Below are 18,292 nucleotides of genomic sequence, written 5' to 3' on the forward strand. Positions count from 1 at the left end.
GAAAATCATTTTGAAAAGAAATCAAAACCTTATTATTCAAAAAATTATCAAGAAATCCTAACACATCTCCATGACTATCCCCACTCTTGTAAATTTTCCAGCAAAATCTCAACCATATAAACAGCACCCTAATTTGTAATTTTCCTGGAAATGTCGTTATCTTCTTTTGTAATCTTTTGCAAGGTATTAACAGAATAGAAATCACTAATGTAATGTAATGTGTTCAATCCCAGCCCGCAGTCCAGGTGTTGCAGAAATTCACCACATGTTTTCTGAACACATGCTCCACCCCCTTAGCCTGAGTGTTAGCCTGAGAGTTTCTGCAAGCAGTCCGAGCAGGTGTGTCTGCTTCTGTTTCTTATTTTTTCACTTAAAATTCACTTAAAGTCTATTTCTCGGTGGCTTTAGTGCCTTGAGACCCTCCCCGGTTGTCCGCAGTCGTAGAAAAGGACGCAGTCCTGCGGTTCTGGACTGCAGCTTCACAGAAAAACTGGTGGTGGATCTGTGGAGTCTGCCTGATGTGTGCCACCTTTTTGAAGTCCTGTTGGTGACTCTGTGACAGGTTTCTTGCATAGGCTGTGTGCGTCTGGACAGAAACCGACCTGACTTTCAAGGCGCAGGTTGTCTTTTCCGTCACCTACCACGTGGCAGAGGATCTGTGGGGGCGGAGGTTGTAGTTGGTCCCTGGCTGGCTGAGAGTCTGAAGATCTTCAATTCTGTGCAGTTGGGGAGTTGTTTCTGAGGCAGAAAGTCCTTTTTTTCTCCACTCAGCTGCTTTAAAAATGCTGATAAGCACAGACTGTGAGTACCTCCATTATTTCCTATGGGAACTTCAGGGATGGCTTGTAAATCAATTTCTTGTACAATCCCTCTGGAGCCTAAACTAGCGGATAGTGCATCCATTCCAGCCTTGGCTGCAGAAATTAAAAATAAAACCAACCCCCTCTGCGAGGTCACCTGTGCGGCCATTCCCCTTGGCAAAGCCAGGAGTATCTAATACAAACAGGAAACACAAGAAAAAGAGAGGGGGTGCAAGGACTCCCTGATACACATCAATGCTGCTCATAATAACCAAATACATAATCAACAACGGCCAAAAAAAGGCCAAGTTAGGATAATAAGAAATTGAAACATTTCACACCTGCAAAACTGAGGAACAGATCACTAAAGAAGACCCAGCCTAAAGAGCAGAAGGGGCACCACCCCAGGACCCTTAAAACCCCATAAGCTTAAATAAAAGGACACTTGGGGAAATGTTAGTGAGGCTGGTCAAAGAGAGAAAGCCAACTTACCAGTTACTGGCAGGCGACCTGCGAATTGGACAAATCAGATGGGCAGGAGTTCAGGCTACAGAGGAGATCTACAAGAAGGAAGATTAGCAGAGGTAAGAAACCTAATCTTTCATTAAAGTTCGTTTTTCACAGTTTCTGTGGGTGGGGTTCAGGTCCCCTATCTCCCCAGACCCAAAATCGCTATTTTTGTTTTCAGATTTTTGGGTTTTGATTAAAAATCATTTGGGATGGATAACTGGAACATCGAGATATGAGCATTTTACTCCATATCTCTGACAATTGCATTGGCTGCCAGTTTTATTTAGAATTCAATACAAAGCAATTATGTCACCAATTTCTATATAATAAGATTCCTGAATTTTTTAAGAATCTGTTAACCATTAAGATCATTATGTTCTGAGAGTTTGGCATTTCTGAAAACACAAGCTAATCCTAAATAAGTAGAAACAAATGCCATGACTTTTACATGTGAAGGAGTTAAGTTGTGGAATAGCCTTGTTGGCCAAATTCAAAAATGTAGAGATAGGAACTCATTGAGGAAAATGTTAAAAACACAACTATTTGTAGATGCATTTCCTTGAGCAATTGATCTAATGTAAAGATTGAATCTGTCTGCTTTGTTCTTATTTTGTACTGACTTTTTAAAATATTTTATGTATAACTTGTGTAAACCATTTGTGAAAATAAATAAATAAATCTTCTGAATTTGTGCAGTGTATGTATGTTTAATTTATTTGATATACTGCTTTACTTTACAATTATTGTCAGATCAAGGCGGTTAACACTAGGTGCTTAAATCTTTCCTATATGTCCAAAAAAGGCTCACAATCTAACTAAAGCACCATATTAAACATTTATTAACATACTAACATATTAACCTAACAAAATAAATTAAATAAATTTTAAAAAGAAAATATCAGGTGGAAGCAGCAGCTAACTTAGGAAATTGCTTCACTGGTATTAAAACTTTCTGTTAAGAGGAAGAAGATACCCCAAAAAGTAGAACTATCAAAAATAATAAATATCAAACGGAAAAAAATAAGGAGAAATTAAACATACTCAGCAAAATAAAATGAAATGAATTATAATGTAAAGTAAAATAAATTCCAGTTTGGTACTAGGTCCAAGCTTCATTCCGGTCTAGTGGAGCAACCTATACATTCTCTTTAAAGCCAGCTGTAATTGACCTTTCCAAAATCCTGGGAGCCAAATAACTGCCTGAGACAAAAGATGACAGGACATCTCCATGTCAGCTCTTGACAGATCCAAACTAAAAATAAAATGAAAAAACAACCACCAAAAAATCAGAAGAGACAAAAGAGATGCAGCTGGTACGATGAAAGTCCAATGCAGGCCAACTGCGATCCTCTCACTTGATGCCGGGAAAATATGGCAGGCAGGGACTTAGAAGCCCAAAAAGCTACATGACAGCTGCTCACAAAGATCCTGCCAAACATCACGGGGTCCCTCCGATGAACAGGCGAGCTCCAAGGCAGGACAACTGCTCACGTTGGGATCCTTCAGGTGCCATCCTCTCCTCAGAAGCACCGCCTCCGAGCTCACTCTGATGCACTATCCTCCTCCCAACCAACCTGACTCCAATGGCGGAGAATCGGATGCTGCGATGGATCAGATGCGGCAGTTGAGGAGAGGAGTCGAGGCGGCCTAATCCCAATCCATCCATCAGTGCCAACACCCTCCAGCCGTCACCGTGGATCCAAACAACGGCAACAGTTATTGTGCCGGATCAGCAACCGTGTACTGCATGCCATAGCATGTAGGGTGAGGGGGCAAGAACTTCAGATTTAGCCTCCTCCGCATTCTCCCGGGCTGGGGAGCCAACCTGAGTCTATGATTCGATAAAGAATACCATCCAGTGGTTTTACTGACTTCTGGAGCAAAATGTCTGCGTTCCGAGTCTGGGGAGTCGGGGACTCTTGTAGTGGAGCACGTGTGTCTCAACAGCTCCCTGCCATGGATGTGGTCTGCGGCAAGTAGCTGCCGATCACATTGAAAGCGTACTCCACTTAGAGAAATCACTACCTCATGGGCAGAGACTCGGATAGTTTTACCCGAGGAAATCTGTAGAGCAGCTACTTCATCTACCCCTCATACCTTTACCAGGTTCTATAGGGTGGACATAGTAGCCAGGAATGATGCCGCTTTTGGGTCCTCCATTTTGAAGGCAGGCTCAGTGGGCCTGCCCTAGACTCTGGGGTCTGTTGTGGTACATCCCTAGTATTCATAACCACTAGACACATTGTGCTAGAAAGATTAGGTTCTTACCTTGATAATCTTTCTTATAGATGTGTCTGGTGGTCATGAAACCTCACCCTGTCAGTGGGCTTCACCTGCCTTCTGCGTTAAGATCAGTCCAAATTTGGAGAATTCTCTGACTCAGATGAGTTGAAAGGATATAATAATTTTTTAAAAAAGGAAAATGCTCTATAAAGTAATTTTTTTTAAGTCTCTGCTTGATAGCAGGATATGCGAGTAACTACAAACTCTATATGATGAGTTGCACAGTTTCTTTGTCTGTTTTGATCAGTTACTTGAATGTTAATGGATATATTGGTTACAGAGCAGAATAGAATGGCTGTTTTGGGGATTTTTCCCTGTTTTCCTCCTTCCAGTTATGTCTGTAATTACAGTGTTACTTTATTGCTTTTGTATAAACTGAGGGGCCAGGGCAGAGTTCAAAAGATGATTGACAGCATTCTTCAAGCAACTTGCAGGTTGAGATGCAAAACCCTAGTGTTCAGGACCACTGGACACATCTGCAAGAAAGAAAATTATCGAGGTAAGAACCTAATCTTTCTTTATACATTCTTTATGGAAATAACAATAAATAATCCATGTATTCTTTTTCCTTTAGTTTATATACCAGAACACTTTATCTGAAGTACAGACCAAGGGTAAAGGTGGGTTATTGATTTATTTATTTTAACAGACATGCAAATTGCAATACAGAACTTACAGACAGGAGTGGTGTAGTGGTTAGAGCTACGGTCTCAGCACCCTGAGGATGGGGGGTTCAAATTCTGCACTACTCCTTGTGACCCTGGGCAAGTCACTCCTACATTGCCCCAGGTACATTAGATAGATTGTGAGCCCATCAGGACAGATAGGAAAAATGTTTGAGCATCTGATTGTAAACCGCTTAGATAACTTTGATAAGCAGTATATAAATACTTAAAGAAATATGTACTTCTGACCTTGGTACACTGCTTAACAAAACATAGTCTGACTTAACAAACTAGCCCCCTTCCCCCCCAGCCTCAAGTGATTTATGAATAGGGTGAAAGCAAGCATAGTCATAATCCCATAGTCATTTTAATTATCCTAAGTGTTCACACTGTTGAATGTAGGGATTCCAGGTTTTCATAAAAGCACTTTATTATAGTGCAAAGCTCTGTTTGTACATTTGATATACCTAATCTACCTTGGCCTGTACTTGCTGCCTTGTGGGAGCCTCAGGTTGCTTCAGTGCTGCCGCTAATGACATGTGGGCTGCTGTCACAATAGATAAGTTTGTGGTACTTTCCAGGTACTCCATCTGTATTATTATGTTAGTTATTGCTCCTGTTAAGAGTGTTGTTACTGTTATAATTAGCACTTCTTCGTTCTACTTGGCTATTTGGCAGACTGGTTAGACTAGAGGGAAGCACAGCTATTAGTATTACAGCCAAAGTTTTGTCTCGGTTTCCACCTGCTGGTCATGGTGAGCTGTTACCCATCAGTGAACTGTACCGGTCTGGAGAGTCTAAAAGAAAATTAGCAGGTAAGAACCTAATTTCTCCTTCCCATATGATATGCATCTTATCCTATTCTTCCAGAGATAATAGCTAAAACTAGTATAATACTTCCACATAAACTCGCTAATACTAGCAAATGCTAATAAAACTAATAAGGTTTTCTGTCACTTATGGAACATGTTACATGAAATAGTCAATGCAAACCAGAACTTCTTTAGCAACTCTTCAGACCAGCATAGGTTAATCTTACAAGCGGGTATATATCTCATCATGACCAGCAGATGGAGACTAAGACAAAACTTTGGAATAGTACATATAATGTGACTCCTCCCTAATTATCTCAGTCTGTCGAATAGCCAAGCAGAACTATAAACAGAAAAACAAACAGGACTCTGAACAGGAGTAACAACTAATAAAAACAGGAACACTGTTGGAAAATGCAAATAGCAAAGGTCCCCACAGCTCACCAGCCAAGCCACAGCCGTTTTTCTTGGCCCTAGAAAAATACTAGAAACGAAGCGAAAAATTAAAATCTGCACGCAAGAACACGACAATAGACAGGGTGGGGTCCTATGCTGGTCTGGAGAGGCTAAAAGAAAGTAAATTAGCAGGTAAGAACCTAATTTCTCCTTAAGTTAACACTGAAGGAATATCCCTATTTTTTACCCTTATGACAGTTCCTTTGTGGAATATGGCCTGTAATCCTTGTTGAGCCATCCAAGAAGCTGTGACAAATCGAGAAGAACTCTGCATTGGAAATCTGAGCTGCTAGCCTGACTGAGAAGATAGACAGACATTCCACAATTGTTCGGGCACATAGTGTTGCATTTGTGCATCAATTCCAAGATTTCTCTGCAATAAAGTGACTTCCTGATGATTATATATGTATGTTAATAGTACTGACAGGTACAGCATATCGTAAACTGAGGTCACATTTCAAGGGTAATATGTGCTTTATATTTCAGGTTGTTATTAATTAATGTTATTCTTGTATATTTTTAACTGCTCAGAATAATAAGTTTGGCTTTTCTTTGCTCTGTATTGTGGAGGTGTGAGTCTATAATGAGGTTGGTCTGGTCACAGAATACTAACACTTTTTAGATTGGTTTATCACTATTTTGTTAAAAATGTAATTTAGTGTATCAGGTTTTGTATAATTCAGAGCTACAATGATTTAATGAAACTAGTGTAGGAAATGGTCAGATGTGTACAGTAACCTAGGTGACTAGATTTGAACCAACTGTCTAGTCTCTGTTCAGGGCTTTAGGCAGCTAATGTATACTGGCTGAACATGCGATCAGAATTAGTGTATTAATGATGTTAAACATGGACAGCTGAGCTGCCCTGTGTTGTGCCAAAACAAAACTGGGCTTCCGGACTGGAAAAAATGGCATATAGGAAGATTATGCCAAAAGCTCTTGCTAATGAACAGGCCATAACTTTAAGGAAAACTATTTTATTAGTAGCCTGGCAATATTTTTATCCCAGGACAAACAGGCAGCATATTCTCACTTGTGGGTGACGTCATCCACGGAGCCCCGATGCGGACAGCTTCGCAAGCTGATTTGCTTACAGAACTTAGAAAGTTTGACTGCCGCACTGCGCGTGCGTGAGTGCCTTCCTGCCCAGTGTCTCTCAGTTTTCCGCAGAGCCGAGAAGGCTTGATTTTGACGCTCTGTGCTACACTCGGTTCTAAATTTCGTGCCTTCTCTCACCACGGCTCGTGTTTTGTTATTTTTCAGGGTCGCTGTGTGTTTGCGTATTTTCTTTCAAAAAAAAAATTTTAAGACTTTGATTTTCTTTTTCTGTCACAGCGGGGCCTGCTTTGCGGCCTCTGCCAGCAGGTTTCGACTTTACTAAAGTCATTTTTTTATCTATGTCCCAGCCGGCAACAGGCTTCAAGAAGTGTAGTCATTGTCAGCACTCGATCTCCCTCACTGACCCACATAAGTGGTGTATTCAGTGTTTGAGACCTGACCATCATCTGGAGTCGTGTACTCGTTGTGCTATCCTTCAACTTCGAGCCCACAAGCTTCATCAAGTTCAGGTGGAGAAATTTTTTGGTATGGATCCACTTGCCCCGGTCTCGACCTCGACTTCCCATTCGGTCAAGTTTCTCACAGGGATTCCGCCTTCTGCCTCATCCTTGACCTCGATGATTAAGCCTGCCTCGTTCAGAGCATCCTCATCCTCTGGTAAATCTGCTAAGTCTTCCCCTGACGAGACGCTTGCCTTGCTCCCTCCATCAGGTCAGGTGCCAGCAGTAGTTATCAAGCTACCCAAGAAGCATGTCTCCAAGTCAAAGGGTCATTCTTTCTCCTCTTCTTTGGAGATCATCCCTACATCGACAGTACTGATCATCCGGTCTCTGTGTCCCACTTGGAGGCTTTCATCCAGACCATTTTGGATCATCAGCTGGGCAATATTCTTGCCAAACATGCTCCTGCCTCAACTCTGCTTCCTGCAGTCCAACCTGAGCATTCAGCAGTATCACAAGGAGTCGAGTCCTTGACTGCACCTCGAGCTCAATCTTCTCACTCTATACAAGGAGCCGAGTCCTTGGGATTGCCTCGAGAGGATTCTACACACTCTATGCAAGGAGTCGATTCTTTGCAAGTGTCTCGTCTGGAGTATCAGCACGCTGTCCAAGGAGTCGAGTCCTTGTCAGTGCCTCGAGATGCCTTGACACCAGGAGTTCAACCTCTTGTGGTGTCTTGATCTCCAGTCCTCGTTCCTCGCATAAGGCATCGCCCTTCCTGAGGCATAGGGCAAAGACTCCTCAACGTTCTTCTTAACTAGACCTGCCTGGTTCGAGGCACAGTTCTCCACATTAGTCGAGGCATCCTTTGAAACATTCATCGAGGCATAGATCCTTTTCTCGAGACATGCCTTGTCTCTACACCTCGAGGTCATTCGAGGGTTTCTACTCCAAAGTCGAGGACACCACCTCCAACTGTTTGTCCTATTAGACCTTCATCTCCCAGTGAATCGTCTATACTGGAATATTCTGGGCTCAGGTGTGAGTATTCCAGGGATGCTTCGCCCTTGTTCTCTGCTCTTCGAGGCGCTTCACGGTCACCTTCCCCTCCAGAACAGCCTACTTTAGAACAGATATCTTTCTCTTCTTTTCTATGTCAGATGAGTAAAGAACTCAAAATTAATTTGGGCCTGATTCCAAATACACTCCTGAGTATTTAGAAAGAAATGGGATTATCTCGACCTCCGGTGGAGTCTCTTAAAATACCCATTAATAGACTTGTGTCTCAAACTTTCAAGAGAAACCTTGAAACACCTTATTCCATTCTTGCTGTACAAAGCAAGCTGGAATCCCGTTACCGAATGATCCATTGCAAGGGCATCGAAAAGTCTCAGTTATCACATCAATCCCTTCTTGTGGAGTCCTCGCTGAAATGGAACAACCCTTCTACGGTCTATGCCACTGTTCCTCCTGGAAGAGAGGGCAGGACCATGGACAATTTGTACACCACTCCTTCACTGCAGTTAGTGTCTTCTCAGAGGCATGCCTCCTCATCGAGGTCACCAATGCCTCGACGCACTGCAGGAGCACTATCTGTACTGACAATGGTATTGGTGCAAACCTTACAGGAGCAACTTTGAGAGTTCCTTCAAAGGGAGTTGTGCCTTATTTTGCAGTCGCAACCAGCCCCTATACCTCCTTTGGCTCCATATTCTAAGTTATAACTTTTATATGACTCTTTACCTTAAACAGTTAGTCCAGCAGTTGGCTACCTTCGAATAATATCTTCCTTCTGAGTTAATCAACCAATATCAAGACATCATTCATAATCTGCTCAAAACCAGAAAGTTCATGGCCAGATCAATGTTTGCTCTGTCTATTGCCATGCATCAACAGGCTTGGCTGCGAGTCTCTGACTTAGATCCTAATGTACAAAATTTCTTCACCAATATTCCTTGTCTGGGAATGAGTTATTTGTTTAGATTGAAAAAGCCACTGAGAAAATGACTAGGCATGAGCAAAGTATGACAACTTTTGTCTACCTCAAATTCATTTAAGCCCACACTACTAGGTGATGCATTGGCTGCCGATGGAGGCACGTGTGAAGTTTAAGTTTGGATGTTTTTGCTTCAAGGTACTATTCGGTCTAGCCCCCGAATATATAACTGACCTCTTCTCTTTTTCAACCAACATAAGAGAAGCTCAAACTTGAATTTTGTTTCTCCACTGGTTAGAGGATGTAAATTTAAAAGACATCATCAACATCTTTTCTCATATCAGCCAGCATTATGGAGTAAAGATCTGAAACAATTACTCATGCTTGCTAATACTTATGGGGAATTTAGGAGACACCTAAAAACATATCTGTTCCTAAAGTACTTAGTAGCTGATTTGCACAATCTTTCCCAAAATAACTGATCTCTAGACTTTAATTCTGTTCTACTCAATCTGTAACGTTTTTAATCAATGTAAACCGCATAGAACTTCACGGTCCTGAGGTATATAAATTGTTGTTATTATTATAACCCTAGATATCAAGTCATCAACTTTTAAGAGACACTATTCTCAGCCCATGTCCTCTTCTAGGCCACCTCCTCAGAAGTGCCCCAGACAACTGAACCCAGAAACAACAAACTCAGCCTCAGCAAAAATCTACTCAGTCTTTTTGACTCCCTCATTCAGAGACTAGCCACCATTCTACCATCTCGCCCTCCTCCTCATCCCATCGGAGATTGTCTTACTCATTATCAGACCGGAGGACTGCGCTCTATTCTTAACCTCCGAACCCTCAAAAGTACTTAGTGAAGGAAGTTTTGTATGTTGCCCCTCAGTACTATCTATCCCCTCTTAGAGAAGAGCAACTGGCTTTGCTTTCTGGATCTCAAAAGAAGTATATACACACATTCCCATTCTTCCAGTCCACAGGAAATACCTCCATTTTCAAATAGGAATGCATCATCTCCAATACAGGGTGCTACCCTTTGGCCTAGCAACAGCACCCAGAGTATTCACAAAGTGTTTAGTTGTAGTAGCTGCAACACTCTGCTCTTAAGGCTTTCATGTATTCCCTTATCTGGATAACTGTTTGCTAAAAGCATCCTCGCCTCAAGCTGCACAGATAGCAATGGTCTCAACCATATGTCTCAGAACTTCTGGGATTTGTGGTCAACTACCAGAAATCCTATCTCCAACCAACTCAGACACTGGAATTCATAGGAACATTGCTGGATACAACTCAAGCTCGTGCTTATCTTCCGCAACAGAGGCTCAACAATCTAATTTGTCTCTGCAACCAAGTATCTGCTCAACAGACTACACATCATATGATGCATCTCCTGGGACACATAGCCTCCACAGTACATGTTGTTTCATTTGCTCATCTCATGTCAGGGATCCACAATGTTCTCTGGCTTCTCAATGGTCTCAGGCCACAGATCCATTCCCCCCACCAGCTCAGTCACCTCACTTCTTTGTCAGTCTCTGCAGTGGTGAATGATCCCATCCAACCTCTCCAGGGATTTTCTTTTTTCATGTGCCCCCACATCAGAAGATCTTAACGACAGATGCGTCCATGTCTGGTTGTAGATGGTCTTCACATTCAAGAGACTTGGCCTTTTCAAGAACAATCATTTCATATCAATCTACTGGAACTGTGAGCAATCCGCCGAGCACTGAACACATTTCAGGATTGTCTCCTCAAGTAGTTCTGGTACGCAAAGACAATCAAGTCACTATGTATTATATCAGCAAGCAAGGGGGCACAGGTTCTCACCTCCTTTGCAAATAAATGACTCAAATCTGGAAATGGACCATTCAGCAAAACATTTTTCTCAAAGCAGTATATCTGGCAGGCAAACAGAACATACTGGCAGACAAGCTAAGCAGATACCTTCAACCTCACATCCCATTACTGTCTGGAGACTCATTCCATATGGGACAGTCTGTTCGGCCAAGCAGTTCTCCAAAATTTACGTAAGTGCCAACTTCCCTCCATCCCTTTCGAAGTAGCTGGGGAGTCTCATCTGTGAGAATATGCTGCCTGCTTGTCCTGTAACAGATATTATCCAGGGACAGCAGGCAGACATTCTCACAACCCTCCCTCCTCTCTTAGTTGGTTTCTTAGCTTTTTTTTTATTGAACTGATGGTCCCTCAAGCCGCCATCAAGGAGGAAGGCACTCGTGCATGCACAATACAGGTGGTTTTCAAGACTTCTGAAGAAGTTAGTGACAGTACACTTTTGCACTGTCCGTACCTGGCTCTGTGGATGACGTCACTCATTTGTGAGAATATCTGCCTGCTGCTCCTAGATAACACCTGTTACAAGTAAGTAACTGCGTTCCTGATTCAAGGGAGGGGAGGGTGTAATTCTGTTCCTTAAGAGCCACAGATAAAGTCAAGCCTGTAAATAATAACTAAACTATGCAAATTAATTTTCTCAGAACAAATATGTAATGAATATATTTGATAGGTATCCTGTTTGGCAGCTAAGGACCAGAACTGCCTTGACCTGTTCTGGCATACATTTCTATTTCATTTTGTGCCTTCTTAAGATTAAATTATATTTTCAGGAAAATGCTAGGTAAAACACTGGCTTCTTCCTCCCCTTTATTAAGCCATTTATTTTATTTTTTTTCCCCCAGAAATTATATCCTTGTCCAAAAGATGAACCATTTCAAAATGTGCAAGAAACAGGTTTGCATAGGTTTTGCATCATGAAAACTTAAGTCTGGCCCTTAGTCTCTCTCCCTTCCTAAGTGTCCTGACTCCTGACATTTAGAGAGGCAGTTAATGAAAGTCCCCAAGACAGCAGCTCTCTAGAATATTGAGATACTTTACTCTCAAGCATGAATGCACTAAATTGGTCTATTTCTCTACCATTATATTTTCCTGGATGCCAGTGTATCGGTCTGTTTTTCATTTGTTTTGTTAGGTTGTAGGTGGGTTTTTTATTCTGTTGTTTTTCTAGAATGTGGTATCTATGATGCAATGACATCTACGAATAAGCTATGGCTTTCCATCATAGCCTTGGAGACCAGCTTAGAGGTTTAATAGCAGCATATAGTTATGGTTCCACAGGGAGAAATCCATCTTAGAACATTGCACTTTTCTTCTCTGCACCAAATGACAGTCAAGGATTTCAAATAAGGCTTTTAAAAGGTCTCTTCTGATAATTAAATATGCATCATGTAGGAAATACAGAAAGAATGCTGTAGGGAAATCACATTTCTAGTGCAATAGGTATGTCATTCTGGATGGACGGGTAATATCCCAGAAGGAATCCACTCCAAATTTTAAATCCCTCCTTCAGTTTTTTCCTTTTTGTATGCAAGACAGAAGAAGTCTTTCTGTCTGCTTTGTTTTATTTTATTGGTTTTTTCATGAATTTTTGACGGCTTTCAGTGCTCGGAGCTCCCCTCATCAAGGGTTCAGCTCTGCTTACATGGAGAAGAAGCAGTCTGAGGTCTGCAGCTGACAGGCCAATCCCTCTGTGGTACCTGTTGGATAGCCTACAGAAACATTTTTGGAGCTCAGGGTCCATTCCCGTTGTAGCATTGCTCGCCTATTGCGTCACAGAGGCTTGAGTGTAGCCTGTTGGGCATCTGTAGGGGGTTCAGTGGGATGCCGCAGGGTGCCGGCTGCATTTTGCCTCCCCACTTTCTTGTCTGCAGGGAGGCTCAGACACCGGTCCAACTGGCAGCCTGAAGATTCAGCGTTGGAGGAACAGTCCATTTGAAGCTGTGATTTTCTTCTCCCACTTCCAGCTACCTTTGGAGCTGAAGCAGGCTGCAGCACATTTCCAGCACAGGTCACAGTGAATAAGGCTGTTACAGCCTATGAGGAAAGTGGGGGGGGGGGGAAGGGGGGTTGTCTTTAAAACCTTTTTTTTTTTTTTAAGATTTCTGTCACTTAGGTTTCCCCATCTTTAAATTCCTAAAATTGCTGTTTTTAAAAATTTTAGTTAAAGCATTTTAGAACCATTTTTTGTGCCAAAATGCTGCTGTGACAGCTATCTTGGAACTCCTGATTTTATTTTATTTTTTTCACAAAGTTCTCCAAAACCTTCAAATCACCTCGTTTTGCCTCAAAACTCTCTGGCTTCTTTACTCTCATTTCATGTCAATTTTGCATTGGATGGGCTTCCAAAGAGCGCCCTTACAACACATGAAGTGGGGGCAGGAGCAGTCAACTCAGTCTCCCCTTTGCTCTCTAGGACTGAAGAACAGTTGGGGAGTCTATCAATTGGGAGTAAATCTCTTCCAGAGCCCCGGAATGGTGGTCATTCTAAGTGTAGGAGCATGGAGGCTGTGGAACCCAAGAAACGCAAGCCGGAGCCTTTGTACTAATTCAGCATCTTCTCTAGAATTTGTGAATCTGATGTGGAGAGTCTATCTGAATGGACGAGATCCCCAGGAGAAGTCTGGCAGTGCACCAGGAGGTGTGCGAGGGGGCTTGGGCTTCCAGGGCGGAACTGCCTCCATGTCAGAGCCTGGACAGGATCTGGTGGGCCTTTCTGGGGAGACTCAGATGCTGAGGAGTCTATATGCCTTTACCATCACACAGTAAGCCCTCCCTGTTGGGAGATGCAGGATTGCAAGCCAGTGCGAGTGCGCAAGATACAGTGGTGGCCCTGGTTGAGCTTATTGCGGACTCTTTGTGGGAGTTAAACTAGGACTCCCAGTAGGTCACCTCTGCTCCCTGCTATATAATGAATGGAGTGAGAGCCAAGTCTTAATTTCCCTGGCATCCTGACATCAGTGTATTAGTCACGGAGCACTGGGATGCTCCTGAAGGGCCACTTAAAGTAGCCAAGACAATGGCATAGTTGTATCCGATGGTACAGGAGTGTCAGCAGCTGTTCACTCAGCTCAAGGTAGATTCCTTGGTAGCGCAGGCAACTAAACGAACGCCCCTACCAAGTGAGAGAGGCATGGCATTATAGGATATGCAGGATCGCAGAGTGTATGTGATTCTTAAAAGACAATTTGAAGTGCTAGTGTTCTGAATAAAGGCAGCTGCAGCGGCTTCCTTTGTGACATGCACCTGTTATACTAGGTTGTGGGGGCTCGACCTGGCCAACAGCAAGCCTTTGCCCCAGCTCCTATTAGCAGGAGTGGACTATATAGCCAGCACTATCTACAACATCATTGGAGTCATGAGAAAAGTTTCAGCTTTGATCTCAACCCGCAGAATGCTTTGGATCAGGCAATAAGCTAGAAATTCCTCCAAGACTACCCTCAGCAGACTTTCTTTCAAGGAACAAATGTTATTTGGAAAGGGACAATCTCATGACCAGTGTGGCAGACATTGGCCAAAGTCTCTACCTGACAGCAGACCGTGAAATTCTAGAGGCCCGGGGTGTTCTAATTTTCATGGCTCCAGATGCTTTCAACAGTACTCGGGTGGAGCCTCCTCTCAAAGATCTTTCCAGGGAGACAAAGATTCTCAAGTCCCAGGCAGAGCCAAGCCTCCAGGTCTCATTCTGCTCCAGTCTCCAAGAAAGCACAATGACACCGGGCCCTGAGCAGTTCACCTGAAGATAGGGGGACAGCTCTGAGTATGCAGAAGCCTAGGCGCAAATCTTGCCAGCATGTTGGGTGCTGGAGATCATTCCCCCGGCCCCAAACAGACTGGTTTGTGGATTCCCCAGCCGGTTGACCAGAGAAAGCAAGCAAGGTTGCAGCTACAGTTCAGATGCCATTAGATATTCAGGTCATAGAGTTTGTGTTGCTAGAAGATTTGGACTTGGGCAGATACTCCACATATTTTGTCATGCTCATTTAAGGTTCAGATGATTGGAGACCCATTCTGGATCTTATACACATCAATGCAGCATTGAAAGTATTGCGCTTTCACATGGAGATAGTTCAATCAGTCATAGCAGCGGTGGCACCGGGAGAATTTTTGGCCTCACTGGATTTAACAGAGGCCTACCTATGCATTTCCATCTTTCCGGAACACAGAAAGTTCCTGAGATTTCATGCTCTGGACAACCAATACCAGTTCTTGACTTTTCCCTTTGGGCTGGCGACAGCTCCTCAAACCTTTAACAAGGTGATGGTGGTGGTAGCTGCCATCTATGCAAGTTGAACTTGCAGGTTCACCTGGACAACTGGATGATCAGAACTCCATTGTTCCCAGAAAGAGAACGAGCAGTAGTACACGTGGTTCAGGTTCTGCAGAGCCTGGGCTGGATAGTGATTTTCTGAAAGAGCCAATACCTGGAAGTCTTCTTCAACACATCACACACAGAAACTTTGCACCCAGATAATGAGCTTGTTGGCCAAACCAGCTCCATCCACGTGGCACTACCTCCATGTGCTAGGCTTCATGGCAACCATGATAGACATGGTCCCTTGGATGAAGGCTCATATGCTTCCTCTCTAGAGTGGTTTACTGTCGAGATGGATTTCTCAATCGGACTCCTTGAATGCATCTTTGCCATGGATTCCAGAAGCCTGGGCCAATATGATCTGATGGCTCAGACCACAAGCGTTATCAAGGGAGATGACCCTCTGAATAGCCTCAAGGATAATTGTGACAATGGATGCCAGCCTGTTTGGCTGGGGGGCTCATTGAGGTGGACACCCGATCAAGGGGCATCGGCCTCCCAGAGGAAGTGGTTGATCAACAGATTGGAACTTCATGCCATCTGATTGGCGTTGCAGAGGCTGGAGAAAGTCTGGAGGGGCAAGCAGTCAGTCCTCTCAGACAGTGCTACTGCAGTGGCATATGTCAATCACCAGGGAGGCACCAATAATGTGTCTAGAGGCCCACTTACTATTTAGGTGGGCAGAGTTTCATCCTCAAGCACTTTCAGCTACGCATGTAATGGAAATAGGCAATGTCCAGGCTGATTTCCTCAGCAGACAGACACTGGATCTGGCAGGATGGACGCAGTGTGCAGCAGCCTTCTAATCCATTGTTCAGTGCTAGGGTCACCCAGTGTTTGAGCTGATAGCAAGAAAAAAAAGGCAGACCGATTTATTCAGTCTAAGATCCAAGCCCAGAAGCACAGGTCTGGTCCAGCTGTGGCTGAAGAGTGAGCTCTTGCAATGTTTCCTCCTTGGCCCATGATAGGCCAGATACTCCACAGGATTGCAAGTCATTGGACAACGGTCATTCGCATGGCTGCAGATTGGCCCCGCAGACTGGTATGCAGACTAGTCTTATCTTCAGAAGGACACAAGTCTTAGACTGCGAGCACAGCTGGATCTTCTTTCTCATGGACCAGTGGTCATAGAAGATTCAGATCACTTTGCTCTTATGGCATGGTTCTTGAGCACAAAGCGTTGGCATACAAGGGATACTCGGAAGTGGTCTTTGCTACTCTGCTCTGAGCTTAAAAAAAAGCCTACGATGATCTCTGCTTATGCTAAGGCATGGGGAAACTTTCCAGCACTGGTGCATTAAAGAGAAGGCGGATCTTTTCTCTGCTCCGATCTCCATGGTGTTAGCCTTCCTCCAGGTGTCCCTCAGAGTTCAAGTGGCAGGACTCTTGTTTCAGGGCTTGAGTGCCTAAGGCAGGGGTGTCCAATGTCGGTCCTCGAGGGCCGCAATCCAGTCGAGTTTTCAGGATTTCCCCAAAGAATATGCATGAGATCTATTTGCATGCACTGCTTTCAATGCATATTCATTGGGGAAATCCTGAAAACCCGACTGGATTGCGGCCCTCGAGGACCGACATTGGACACCCCTGGCCTAAGGCTTTGTTGTCATCTCATTGGACAAAGCCAGATGGCTCAGGCCTCCAATAAAATGCCCATTTCCTTCATGGAACCTTAACATGGTTTTGCAAGGCATCAGTCAGGCTCGATATGAGCCACTGAAGGAAATGTCCTTAATGGATCTGATACTCAAGATTGTTTTTCATCCGCAAGAAGAGTCTTGAATGTACAGGCTCTCTTTTGCAGAGTTTTTCCTCAAATTCACAGAAGTAGGAGTTTCTTTGTGCACTTGTTTCATCCTTTTTGCCGAATGTTTTTTCAGCTTTCCATGTCGATCAAGAAGTAGATTACCAGTGTTCCAGTCCACAGGTTCTAAGAAGGACTGGATTCTGAAAATGTATGATACAAGAAGAGTGCTTCTATGATATATTGAGGTCATCAAAGAGTTCAGGCTATCTGACCATCTTTTTGTGCTAGACATGACACACCAGCTTCTAGGACCACAGTATCCAGATAGATCCATAGGACCATTTCGTCAGCATATAATGACTGTGGAAAACAGTCTCAATAAAAGGTGCATTTGACTAGAAGGTTGGCTTCTTTGTGGGTGGTATGGGCAAAAGACAACGGTCTATCCTTAGGCTTTGGGCAATCTATCCCTAGGAGATTTGTAGGGCAGTGACTTGGTCCACTCTACATACATTTTCCTAGTTTTACAGAGTGGATGTAGCAGCAAGGGAGGACTCTGCCTTTGAGTCCTCAGTGTTATGAGCTGGCACAATGGTCCTGCCCTAGATTTCTGGGAATTCTTTTGTATGTCCTATCCATTCCGAATGACACGCCTATTGCACTAGAAAAAGAGAGAGGTTCATACCTTGCTAATATCTTCTCTAGTAGATAGGTGTGTTATTCTGGCACCCCACCCTGTCATCTATCTCCTGTGCCAGCCTACTGTTTCAGTCGGAATGTTCGAGTTGTTTCTCTGTTTTGATTGTTCAATGGCAATGTTTAACAGGTTTGTCATAATTTCAGAGCAGAACAAAGTTATAGTTTGGGGAGTTTCCCAATACCCCTCCTTCACATGTTTCTATATACACTTCTCCCTCCGTATTCGTTGTGATAGGGGATTAACATAACCGCAAATACTGAAAAACCGCAAATAACTTTTTTATATGTTATTTGCTGTTTTCTATTAAAAACCATCGTGAATATGGTGAAACTGCAAATAACATGATGGGAGACCTGGCCTGTTCCCAAAGGAGAGGCAAAACACAGTGAACAAAGTGCTGGGAATCAGCGATTTTCTCTATGCAAGCTGATGTAATTTGGGGGGGGGGGAGGAGCCAGCAAGCTAAAAACCTTGAATAATCGAAACCACGAATATGGAGGGAGGCATGTATGAGTATGGGGCTATTGCCTGCTTTGGTACAAATTGAAAGGGGCAGCAGAGCTCTGGTGAAAGAGGAAGGATTCAAAAGCTGGAATGGATTCTTTCTGCATGGCTTGTGAGCATGGGGATATTACCCATCCGTCCAGAATGATTCACTTATCTACTAGAAAAGATATTGGCAAGGTGAGGACCTAATCTCTCTTTAGTTTTT

General features: G+C 43.4%; 1 protein-coding gene across 1 annotated transcript in view; it reads left to right on the forward strand.

Moving 5' to 3' along the window:
- The window catches only part of ACER3 (alkaline ceramidase 3), a 79,899-nt gene extending 73,817 nt beyond the window's left edge, over positions 1-6,082 (forward strand). Inside the window, exons 10-11 of the mRNA XM_033950129.1 lie at positions 4,168-4,213; positions 5,725-6,082. Of these exons, the coding sequence (XP_033806020.1) occupies positions 4,168-4,213; positions 5,725-5,778 (100 nt within the window). The 3' untranslated portion in view covers positions 5,779-6,082. The remainder of the gene's footprint in view (positions 1-4,167; positions 4,214-5,724) is intronic.
- The last annotated feature ends 12,210 nt before the right edge of the window (positions 6,083-18,292 follow it).

This window comes from Geotrypetes seraphini, chromosome 6 (genome assembly GCF_902459505.1).
Source record: "Geotrypetes seraphini chromosome 6, aGeoSer1.1, whole genome shotgun sequence".
Lineage (NCBI taxonomy): Eukaryota > Metazoa > Chordata > Amphibia > Gymnophiona > Dermophiidae > Geotrypetes > Geotrypetes seraphini.